The sequence below is a fragment of the Camelus ferus genome, chromosome 3, assembly GCF_009834535.1.
Source record: "Camelus ferus isolate YT-003-E chromosome 3, BCGSAC_Cfer_1.0, whole genome shotgun sequence".
Classification (NCBI taxonomy): domain Eukaryota; kingdom Metazoa; phylum Chordata; class Mammalia; order Artiodactyla; family Camelidae; genus Camelus; species Camelus ferus.
Genome location: NC_045698.1, coordinates 106,742,831 through 106,755,714, shown reverse-complemented (window position 1 = coordinate 106,755,714; position 12,884 = coordinate 106,742,831). Strand labels below are relative to the sequence as shown.

Genomic DNA, 12,884 nt, shown 5'->3' with positions numbered 1-12,884 from the left:
GAACTCTGCAGGTAGTCTTTATCTCATGAGGGCCCCCCTGCCCAAGCAACCGTGGAAACCCCCCAGGAGATCAATGCTCCCCTGGCTGGGAAAGTGTCTCCCTGCTCCCAGAAAGAAGAAAGAACCTCAGAGGCTCCTGGGTTCCCATTTGCTGTCAATAACCTGCAGATTATCTTGTTTACAGTGAAGTTTTAGTGGTTGCTCCCTTCCATGGCTAGTGTCTGTTGACGAGCATTGCTCTCAAGTGTCGGATCTCACCAGCCTCCAGGATTCTGTGTCCTTAGAGAGTCAAAGATAGGACTGGACCGGAAAGTCCTTTAATTCAGTGGCTTTTCAAAGTGTGCCTCCATGCCTCTGGTGGTACAAGTGATGAACTTAGTGGTGAGATGAGTAATGCTTGTTTACTTTCTTAAATTATGTATTTGTGTTGATATGTTCTATTCATGGATGATTTTAGAGTTGCACTATAATACTTCTTTCTAAAATCAATTTCCCTTTAAAGCATAGACTTGATGAGAAAAATAATACAGGTAGAACATATATATGATAAATGACTTTCATTTCAGACATGCTGTTTTAGTTCAACTTCCTTGTTTTATAGAAGGAGAAACTAAAGCAAGAGAGGCCCTCAACCTCAATTTTCTTATCCTTAAAGATAATAATCCCTGCTTTCAGGATTGTGGTGAGAATTAAACAGTACGTTTAAAGCACTTTGCATATTGCCTGGCCTATCATATGAACCAAAGTAATAATAGCTACTCACATTATCTGTATTAGATAAGGGACCTTGTTAATATGACCACCATTAGTCTTTCTGAGCCTCTGGGTCCCCATCTGTAAAGTGAAGGCATCAGATGAGAGGACTGAGCATCTCTGGCCATCCAGCTCCCTCATCCTTTAACATGCCAGAGAAAAAAGTACCTGACAGAAAGCTATGGGGTGTTAAACAAATCTGCTTTTTTCAATGGACCTCATTTTGTCCATCTATAGAATGGGAGAACTGAAAACATCTGTATGACAATCCCAGCTAACAAGTAAACCTACTTAAACACCATGGTGTCCATATTTAAAATCTGTTTACTTTGGTATGCTCTTAATTGGCATGTTTGGGTGCTAGATCTGTTTTCATCCAGCACTGGAAAAAAGTCAGCACTAAAAGGGAACTTAGCAAAGGTTTTCAAATATTTTCTTATCCTTTGAACTTTTGAGTGAAATCACAAGAGGAACACAATCTTTAAAACAAATCAGTTATTGTCATACAGCTCAGAAAAAAATACATGCACACCACGTATGGGTGGTGGGTGTGTGTGTATATATATGTATGTATGTATATATATGTAAAATGCACTCACATCTACACACAGAAACTGAGGGCTAGAAGCAATCTAGTCTAAGAGCATAACGCTGTCAAATCCCAAAGCCAAGGCTTAAGCCCTCATCTCTCAGCTTCCAGACCAAATGTCTCATGTCAGTTGCTCCTTCTGGTCTTCCTCTTTTATCTTCAGTTTCCTTTTTAGTTCTACTTTTGACAGGATTATCTCTGGATCTCCCCATCACCAACTGCCCCACTGCTCCTACACACACACATTTCACACCCCCCCACTCCCCCCACACACGAGTAAGGCTGCCTGAACCATTATTCGGAGCTGATGCCCCCACACTACTACTCTGAGATACAGAATTACTGATTACAGAATAGCTGGAGCTGGAATAAAGGATGAGCATTGTAGAGAGTTTTCTAGACAACTAACTCATACCACGTATAAGGAAACAAGTTCTTCAGTCCAGGTGCCAGTGCAATTTATATTCCTTTTCCATCCTTTGGACAGGACCTGCTGCATATTTTGGTGTATAAGAAAGTCTCCCCTCTACCCCCACACAAAAGGAACCGAAAATTATACTGTAGTCTGCACACCTGTGCTTCCGGACCTAAAATTAGGGAAGGTGCTCCTCCTGGTGGTCAGAGCCCAAAGCACAAGTCCTGCAAAGACATCAGCTTATATATTTTATCAGTAATTTCTATAACAGCAACATTTTATTAGTAATTTCTATTATCATCAACCCTGGCCACAGGGCTGCTCAGAGGTGGAGTCTTTCCTGCGCATGGAAGAGGATACTTGAGTGTGGCTGGCTGGACTCGAAGTCCCCTAAGGTCTTTTTAGTGGTTGACATTGTTATAATTCAGTAGTTTGTTGTACCTAGTGGCACCACATATTGCAGTTTGCTTTTTCTTTTCCTCTAGTCAAACTTTTTCATGACTGAAATTGATGAATTTAGAATGATAACATAAATGGAGATCACTGTGTAATTATGGCCGCTCCATTCACAGGTTTTGCTTCTTGAAAACAAGATGTGGGACTGTGCCCAGTTTCTGCTCATCCTATATGGGGGGATATTGGTGATCACCACCCAAGACCTCCGAGGCCTTGGACTACCTCAAGTTTGGGGCCGCCACCCAGGTGAGCATCACCCTCAACCTCCCCAGCTGCTGGTGAGTGAAGTCCTGGCCTCAGAGCTGGAAAGATGACGTGCAGAGGGTGGCTGGCATCCCCTCGTTAGAGGGGAGTAGCAAAGACATGAGTGAGAATTGTCTTAGCATAGAGAAGAATGCCAGGAAACTGTCATGGAAAACCATGGAAATAAGTGGACTGGGTTAATCAAGAGACCTGGATTCTAGTTTAACATGGCCATTAATTCTCCTATCTTCTAAGTAAGATACTTCTCTTCTCCTCTCAGTTTCTCCATCTACCAAACAAAGGGATTAGACTAAATGATATCTAAAAGCCCTCCCAGCAATGACTGATGTTTAGTCAGATTTCTTTCTTTCCTTTGCAAGTGACTAAAATCCAATCCCAAACTGGCCTAAGTTTTAAAACAAAAAGAAAAGTCCATGCGTATATGTAACTTCAGGCATGGCTGGATCCAGCTACTCAAGTGGTATCCCCAGGACTCAGTCTCTCTCCATCTCTCAGGTTTGTTTTTCTCTGCGTGGGCTCTATTCATGTACACTCTTCGCACACAGCACACAGTGGTACATGACTGCTAGCGCCCCTCATTATAGGCCGTTCTCTCAACAGCCTCAGTGTAAACAGCCTCTCTATTTCAAAAGGTCCATTAAGTCCTTGGGATTAATTTTGCACACCTGAAACTAATATAACATAAATCAACTTTACTTCAATTAGGAAAATAATAATAACAGTACTTGCTTCATGGGGTTGTAATTAGAAATAATCTATGTAAGCTCAGTGCTGAGAAGTGACTTAGAAGTGATTCAATAAATTTTGGTTATTATTAATAATATCTCTCCCTGAAAATGCAATCATGTCATTTTTCTTTCTTAAAAAAAAATCTAAACCAAGATACCTTTTTTCTTGTGTATATGACCTAATTGATTTTTGGCTACTATAAATTAATAGCCCTAAAGAATAGAAATTCTCATTCATTAATCTAATGTGTGAATAAAAATGTTTGGAAAAATACTAGTGTGACCACTTTGATTTAGTTTTCTGAGTAATTCATACTCATCATTAAAAAGGAGAATGAATAGCACAGTATTTATTGAATGTTTCCCATGTGCTAAGTAGTTTACAGGCATGATCTCATTTGTCCTTATCATAGCTGCATCTACTACATGGAAGATACAGAACCTCCTGACATGACTTGGAGACACACACACACACACACACACCCCAGGAAGACCATGTGAGGACATAGGGAAAAGGCAGCCGTCTACAAGAGAGCTCTCACCAGGAGCTGACCCTGCCAGACCCTGACCTGGGACTTCCAGCCCCCGGAATTGTGAGAAAATAAATGTTTGTGTTAAAGCCACGCGGCCTGCTGTACTCTGTTGTGCAGCTCTAGCTAAGGCACAGGCACTTGTTCTGCTTGTTCTCCTTCTTCCTGGTCCTACAGCAGCATTCAGAATATGGTAGTGACTTGGCAAATATTTGTTGAATGAATGAAATAAACTTCCTGTTTTTACTACATTTCAGGGTGCTTGGGAAATGGTGAAAACAACAGGGCTGGGAAGTCAGGAGACCTGGGCTGGGTTACAGTCTCAGTCCTGCCATGGCACCACTGTGTCCCTTCCCCTCTTGGGCCTCAGTTCCCTGATTGGTGAGATAGTACTGCTCAACAACATGACCTTTCAAGTTCCCTCTAGTAATGAAGTGATATAATAAAAATAGCCCCCCTCTCTGGGGCACTAACTGTGATTCAGGTCCTGTACTTGTCCCTTTTCTCATTGAATCCTCCCTTTTGCCTGGAAAACAATAAATGTGCTCATCATTTCACAATGAGGAACCAAAGGAACAGAGCTTTGACTTACGAGAAAGGGGAGGAGTACTCTTAGCATTAAAACAGTGTCTTTATCCCGAGATGCGTCCTTCAGCATTGAGGGGTTGAAATGTTCTTTCTTTTAAGAAATAACAGGGATATTTTTAAGATCCTTACAGAGAAAAATGAGAATTTGGCAATGTGTCAGCTGTAAGAAAAAACATAAAGTAAAAAGTGCAAGTTAAGCTTTATCCGGGAACCTTACTGACAACTATAGTCCGCGAGACAGCCTCTCAGATGCCTCTGAGGAAGTGCTCCAAAGAAATAAGGGAGGAATTAGGATATACAGAAGGTTTTTTAACTGAGAAGAAAGGTAGTCAAACATGAAAAGACTACTGCTAATCACGAAGAACATACATCTCAAGTTAAGGATTTTGTGCCTTTTTTGAATGGGAAGATGCAAGAATCTCAGTTCATTGAAATCATTCCTTAGATATACATCTTAACTATCTTGGGCCCGTATCCAAAGCATAAAATGCTTCCTGAATGCTCCAGGGTGCACTGTCAGTGGGAGACTGCAGTGGCTAATGGCTTTATCCTTGTAGAACTGGAATGGCAGGCACCATTCTTTGTTTATAGTGTTCCCTGTGGGTCATAAAATTGACCACGTTTTGGGACCAGTTTCATGACCAGTTTGTCCCAGGGTGCTAGGAAGTCTCATTACTAAATCAGACAAGGATTTTGTTGGTAAGCCACTGAATGGTCTATTTTTTGGGTTAGGCCCTGTTGATAACCCAAAATTCTCTGTATCAACTGTTTTACTAGTTTATTATGATCCAGGAACTGTTTTCCCTTGTTGCTTCTTCCTGTATCTAGAGTTGCACTATTACAATTATTTTATATAGAGTTATATATCTGATCAATTGCCTCAAGACATTTAGCCATCATTAATTTTGTTGGAGGCCTGATTACACATTGGGTAAAGCCAGAGATAGCAATCTTAAGAGATAGACAGGATATAAGTAATATAGCTAGTAACATTAATAAAATCATAGTACACCAGAGAGAGACACAAAGCATAAACCTTTTGAATACAATGAAGAGAGAACAATTTAAAACAATGATTAGTATAAGTAGTTGTAATTTGAATCACAATAAACTATCAAGTTCAGAGGGGAACCAGCTGGAGAAGCCAAATTCTGGACAGATCAGGCAGAGAAAAAGATAAATATTTCATCTTCATTTATAAAGGTATACTTTATCAACTTGATGTAGGTCATAGTTAGCATAAAAGGAAAAATTTTCTAGAAAACAAAGATTAAAAGCCTGTAATAGTTCAGACAAAAAGTCATAAAATTATAAATCATATTTATCTGTTCATTCAGTCCTATGCAGTTAATTCCTGTTGATCTGGATGAAGGCATCAGGTTTTCCATTAGAGTTTTGTAATTTCTTACCCTGTTTGGTAATATGATCTAAAAGTCATTAGGAACCTTATTTGTCAAAAAGTCCCTTTTATGAATCTTCTTGAAAAATCTTCAAGCATCAGAGTAAAGCAATGACAGATGACTTTAAATGGCATGGTTAAAGATCTGATTACATGCAGCTGACAAAGAAACTTGGTTATTTCTGTGACATACAACATTCTAAAATAACTAGAATTATGACTGATAATGATTATACCGGACTTACCAGATTTTTAGGAATTCCATATAATTTTTGTAATATCTATGTTAATGATACATACCCATACACCATAACCCAAGAAGGTTTACTGCCACTTATTTGACAATGTTTCCCATGTAATTAAACATAGAAAATAAACCTAACTAGTTTAATCTCTCTCTTTTGGTGGTGTTTCAGGGGTCCTTTGAGGCATCCCAAAGTTAGCTAGAGGTCAAAAGAACTTCATTTAGAATTGAGTCTGTCAAAGATATCAAAAGGTTTTAAAACACTTGGTCAATTAGGATCATAGATCACTGCAAAACAATACTTACTCATTCAACCAGAGTGGCAATAAACAATTTTAAGGACAAATACAGAAAGTTACAGCAGATAACTTAAATGGTAAAGAAAATTTACAACCCATTATCAAAAGTAGATCAATATTCCAAGAAAACTTTGTTCTCTTAACATAGAAAACCAAATTCTAGTTTTGTCACCTTTTTCTTTTTTTACTTGTTTTTTCAATTATAGTGAATATACAATGTTGTGTCAATTTCTGGTGTGTAGCATAATAGTTTGTACCAGCTTTTGATATTAAAATCTATTTTTTTATTTTAATCTTAGCCAGTCTTAACCATGAGCAAAACTTTTCTCAGAGTTCCTTTCCCACAAACGTTTTACAACTTTCTTTTTTACTTTCAGATTTTGTCCTATGTTTTTCCCTTTCTTTCTCTTTCTCCAGGAAAAAATTATTTTCTTTTCCCTTAACAAAATACATTTCCATTCCTTATACCTTTTCCTTTCATATAAAGTTGTTCTCCTTATTAATTTTAGTAGTTTTACCTACATATATTAATTAGAATTCTGAACTTTTAAAAACTTTAATTTCTAGTGAAAACTAAGAAGTAAGCAATTATGAACTCCCTTTTATATTAGTATTCTGTAGGTTGGCAAACTTATAAACATTGTGATTTTTAAAAATATGTGCTTTTTTATAGAAAAATTTTCAGTGTAGCACCAAACATTTTTATTAGTAGTCCTAAATACCTTTAGTTTCTCTGCAAAAGGAAGCCTGTATTCAATAATGAATGTCTCAGTATCTTATTTTATTTGGGAATGATATAGATACTTAATGAGCTTTCATTATTTAGCTTAACTTGGCAAAACTCTAAAGCTTCAAGTTACCAAAAATCTGGAGAAATTAATTTTAAGTAGACATACCATGAAACATATTTATTCTTAAAAGAGATCACTTAAAAGCTCTTATTCCATCTATATCTATTTAATTCACTTTTCCCAACAATTGTGTTTAAATTACACATGAAACATTTATGAGACGTTAAACCAAGTCAGCCATTTTTCTTACCAATGAATTTTATAACATAGATAATATGACCTTATTTAACTATTAGTAAACCTAGGTGCAATAAAAGTAACAGATGTCTATATTAGCTAAACCAACAAACTTAAGTTTTAGTAACTAATATTAATTTAATATTGAATATTTCCTAGATCTTGTGAACTTGAAATTCATTTGGGCTAGTTTCTGTTACATTTAGAAATATTTAACTTGTAAGCATTTCCTTTTAAGTCAGTTAAATAAAGCTCTTCTACAAATTTAATTTTGGTAATACTATCTGAAGGTAGAGACATACATGTGTAATGCACACAAAGACATTTAAACAGACATAACCAGAGATCTTATAGTTTGATTTTTAAAACTTAGTCATGAATCCGGTGTTACAATATAAACTTACTAGTTTGTAAATCACAGTTGAAATGACTTAAATTTATTTGCTCAGATGACTAAGGCTTTTTACTATTTGTGGAGAAGACTTTTAAGATTTATATTTGTCCTGGATAAATCCTTCTGGAGACTATGAATTAGATTTTGGGTGAAGGAGCCTTTTTAGCAGTTTGAGTTTAAAAAGCTCTTTTTCCCTTTGGTTTCAGTTTCTACTTGATTGAGCTAATTAGGCTCAGTCTCAGGTCAATGTGGGTGTTTACATTTCTGTTATGTAGAGAGCTGCAAGACAAAGATAGTTGCTTTTCGGGGGAGAGGGTATAGCTCAGTCATAGAGTGGATCCTAGCGTGCATGAGATCCTGGGTTCAATCTCCAGTACCTCTATCAAAAATAAATAAGGAAACCTAATGACCTCCATCTGGAAAATAAAACAAACAAACAAACAAAAAAGACAGTTGCTTTTAATCCCCCAAAGAACTGTCATGCCACCTAAATAATATCAAAAGATTGATTTGCCCAACTACATTTTCCTTAATTTGCTTTTTAATTAGTGACAAGATTTCCAACTAACCCGGAAACCAAGAGTTCTATGTTCTAGAACTTAAGGATTCAGTTTATCATGCCTTTTCAGAAGTTTTCACAAAGCATTCAACAAAAGGCCCTTTTTCTGAATACACAAGTTAAATCCAGAGCAATTTATCCTAGGGGCAAAAAAAATCTCCATTATTACTTTTCCTAGCTCCTGAATATTAACCCCCAGTTTTTACTTCATGTTGTGTGGGCTCAGGTAACTGTAGTGGTTTCTTTTGGTATTTTAGTATTTTAATTAATATTGCTTTGGAGGCGGATTTATAAGCCTTGTCTTATAATACCAGGCAGGGAAAGCATTCCCCAGTGAGACATAATGTCTATTCTGTAAAATAATTAAGCAAAGAGATGTAACCATCTTATATAAGCCCATTCAAATACACCAATTTTTATAGACTTTTATCTCAGTTGTATCAACTCATACCTTTAACTTTAGCTTCCCTTAGAACCCAATCAACAAGTCTTAGCTTGGAGTCCCAGAAACTTTCCCTTTTATCCCCCAGCCATTTTATCCATTTTTGTATAAAAGGCTTTGGGGTTCCTGGGGAAGGATTGAGCCAAGGGGCTCAGGCCCTTTTGTCAGTCTTTAACCTGATTAATTGGTCTAACTGTTGCCCCCAAGCAAATTGCTTATCAAGTATCTCTGTGTAATTTTCTTCCAGCCTTATAAATTTTTTTTTTTTAATTAGAGGTAAATAGAGTAGACTTCTTTGGTCCTTTTAATGTTGGCGTGACCAATAGGGAGTCCCTTTGGCCCATCCAGCTTTGGGTGGTGTTGTATCAAAACCTTTGTTTTAACGCCATCAATATCCACTTTATTTATTCTATTTCTTAATAACCATCTAAAGCCTTCCATACTGTTGGGAAGAGTACTCTTAAAAGTTTCACCTTTTTGGGAAGAAGTCTCTTGACCTTCCCCTCAGCTGCTTCTTAGTCCCCTGTTAATCAACCTAATTAACATTAATTAATCTAATGTTTTTATTAGCATCTGTAAGACCCTTTGAGGGGAAACCAAGACCACAAATAAGACTTCCCAAATCAGATTTGTTTGTTTGTTTGTTTTAAATTAAAAGAGTTCTTAATTTAAGGGAAAAAAGCAGTCTTAAGAGGGAAGTTCATAGTGATACAGGCCTTCCTCAGAAAACAAGAGATATCTCAAATAAACAATCTAACCTACCACCTAAAAGAATTAGAAAAAGAAGAACAAACAAAACCTAAAGTCAGTAGAAGGAAAGAATAAAGATCAGGAAGGAAATAAATAAAACAGAAATGAAAGAATCAATAAAACCAACAGCTGGTTTTCTGAAAGAGTAAACAAAATTGTCAAACCTCTGGGCAGGCTCACCAGGAAGAAAAGAGAGGACACAAATAAACAAAGTAAGAAATGAAAGAAGAGAAAGTACAACTGATTCCAAGAAATACAAAAAAAAAAAAAAAAAAGAATACTATGAACAATTATATGTCAACAAATTGGACAACTTAGAAGAAATAGACAAGTTTCTAGAAACATACAGTCTACCAAAATTGAATCAAAAAGAAATAGATAATTTGAACAGACCAATCACTAGAAGTGAAAGAGAATCTGGAATGGAAAAGAAAAAAAAAAAAATCCTTGCAAACAAAAGTCCAGGACAGAATAGCTTCACTGGGGATTCTGCCAAACATACAAAGAAGGACTTATACTTATCCTCCTCAAACTCTTCCAGAATATTGAATAGAGAGGAACATTTCTAAACCCATTCTATGAAGCCTGATACCAAAACCAGACAAAGACACTACCCAAAAAGAAAATTACAAGCCAAAATCTCAGATTAATATAGAAGCAAAAACTCACAACAAAATATTAGCAAACCAAATCCAACAACACATAAAAAAGATCATACACTATGATCAATTCAGATTAATCCCAGAATCAGAAGAATGGTTCAACGTACACAGATCAATCAATGTGATACACCACATCAACAACAAAGAAAAGGGCAAAAACCACATGATCATTTCAATAGATGCAGAAAAAGCATTTGATAAAATTCAACATTCATTCATGATAAAAACTCTCACCAAAGTGGGTATAGAGGAAACATATCTCAGCATAATAAAAGCTATTTATGACAAACCTACAGCCAGCACAATACTCAACGCTGAAAAATTGAAAGCCTTCCCACTAAGATTTAGTACAAGACAAAGATGCCCACTCTCACAGTTTCTATTCAACATAGTTTTGAAAGTCCTAGCATAGCAATCAGACAAGAAAAAGAAATAAAAGGCATCTACATTGGAAGGGAAGAGGTAAAATTGTCACTATATGCAGATGACATGATACTGTATATAGAAAACCCTAAAGACTCCACACAGAAGCTACTACAGCTGATAAATGAATTCAGGAAGGTAGCAGGATACAAGACTAACATAGAGAAATCTGTTGCATTTCTTTACACTAACAATGAAATATCAGAAAAGGAAAGTTAAAAAAAAATCCCTTTTAAAATCACATCAAAAAGAGAAAATACTTAGGACTAAACCTTGACTAAGGGGGTAAAAGATGTATACGCTGAGAACTATAAAACATTGATAAAGGAAATTAAAGGTGATTTAAAGAAATGGAAACATATCCCACGCTCTTGGATTGGAAGAATTAATATTGTTAAAATGGTCATACTACCCAAAGCAATCTACAGATTTAATGTGATTCCTATCAAATTAACCAGGACATTTTTCACAGAACTAGAACAAATAATTCTAAAATTTATATAGAATCACAAAAGACCCCAAATTGCCAAAGAAATACTGAAGAAAAAGAGTGAAGCTGGAGGCATAACCTTCCCAAACTTCAGACTATACTACAAAGCTACAGTAATCAAAACAGCATGGTACTGGCACAAAAACAGACATATAGATCAATGGAAGAGAACAGAGAATCCAGAAATAAACCCAGACACCTATGGTCAATTAATCTTTGAGAAGGAAGCAAGAATATACAATGGAGAAAATGTACAATTTCTTTGACAAGTGGTGTTCGGAAAGCTGGACAGCCGTGTATGAATTCGTGAAGTTAGAACACTCCCTCATACCATACACAAATATAAACTCAAAATGGCTTATAGACTTAAACATAAGAAAGGACACCATAAATCTCCTAGAAGAGAATATAGAACATTCTCTGACAAAAATTTTAAGAATGTTTTCCTAGGTCAGTCTCCCAAGGCAACAGAAATAAAAGAAAATAAGCAAATGGGACCTAATTAAACTTATATATTTTTGCACAGCAAAGGAAACCATAAACAAAATGAAAAAACAATGTGCACACCAGGAGAAAATATTTGCAAATGATAAGTGATGTGACTGATAAGGGCTTAAGTTCCAAAATGTACAAACAGCTCATACAACTCAATAAGAAAAAGCCAGACAGCCCTATTGAAAAATGGGCAGATGACCTAAGCAGATATCTCTCCAATGAAAACATATAGATGGCCAATAGGCACATGAAAAGATGCTCAATATCACTAATTATCAGAGAAATACAAATCAAAACTACAATGAGGTATCACCTCCCACCAGTCAGAATGGCCATCGTTAAAAAGTCCACAAAAGATAAATGCTGGAGAGGGTGTGGAGAAAAGGGTTCCCTCCTACACTGTTGGTGGGAATGTAGTTTGGTGCAGCCATTGTGGAAAACAGTATGGGGAGTCCTTAAAAAACTCAAAACAGACTTACCATATGATCCAGCAATTCTACTTCTTGGCATATATCTGGAGAAAACTAATTTGAAAAGATACATTCACCCCCGTGTTCATAGCAGCACAATTTACAATAGCCAAGACATGGAATCAACCTAATGTCCATCAACAGATGATTGGATAAAGAAGTTGTGGCCATAAAAGAGAATGGAATAATGCCATTTTCCACAATATGGATGGACCTAGAGATTATCTAAGTAAAGTAAATCAGAAAGAGAAAAACAAATATCATATGATATCACTTATGTGTGGAATTTTTAAAATGACACAAATGAACTTATTTGTAAAACAGAAACAGACTCACATACATAGAAAGCAAACTTACGGTTACCAAAGTATGACGGTTAACTGTTATATTTTTTGTATACACGTTCTAATTTGGTCTTTTAATAGGTACCAATAAAAAACAGCTATTTGTAAGAGAGTTCTCTTAAAAAATCACCAATTTAGAAGTTTCTCCAACTTAAAGGATCCATTTGTCTAGCTGTTGGCGAATAGTATTTTAATAGCAACCCAAACCATTCAAGATACAAGATGCATTCACAAAAGAGAGTACAAAAGATGCAGTCTTTACAAGATCTAGAAAGTTTACTCCCAAAAAAGTCTAAGAAAGTAAAGGCCTTCAGTGTACAGGTGATGCAACAAAGGTTGAGATGACAAAGACCTCTTATCCACTGGGACCCCTTATGATAAAATTCCTTGAGAGTTGGCACAGCCAGATAAAAAGACTGTTTGGAATCCTAGTCTTTTTGAATGTACCTTCTGGATGGCAGAGGACAAACTCTCAAAACACAGAACAAAATGCCTAAGAAGATCAGTTAGAACATTTACATCTTAGAGGCACAAGGAGAGAAATGCAGGGGCTTTACTGGCA

At 36.3% G+C, this 12,884-nt stretch overlaps 1 protein-coding gene across 5 annotated transcripts in view; it reads left to right on the top strand.

Annotated features, from left to right (window-relative positions):
• LOC102513692 (proton-coupled amino acid transporter 2) overlaps positions 1-12,884 on the top strand; it is a 62,682-nt gene that overhangs the window by 22,553 nt on the left and 27,245 nt on the right. For 2 of the 5 annotated variants that reach the window (XM_032477136.1, XM_032477140.1), the window contains exons 1-2: positions 2,330-2,459; positions 3,619-3,798. Coding sequence is in view for 1 of the 5 variants with exons in the window: in XM_032477135.1 (XP_032333026.1) it covers positions 2,330-2,459 (130 nt within the window). In the remaining 4 variants the exon portion in view is untranslated. Of the gene's footprint in view, positions 1-2,328; positions 2,460-3,618; positions 3,799-12,884 lie in introns of those variants that run through there. The other 3 variants (XM_032477137.1, XM_032477141.1, XM_032477135.1) reach the window with 2 other exon arrangements.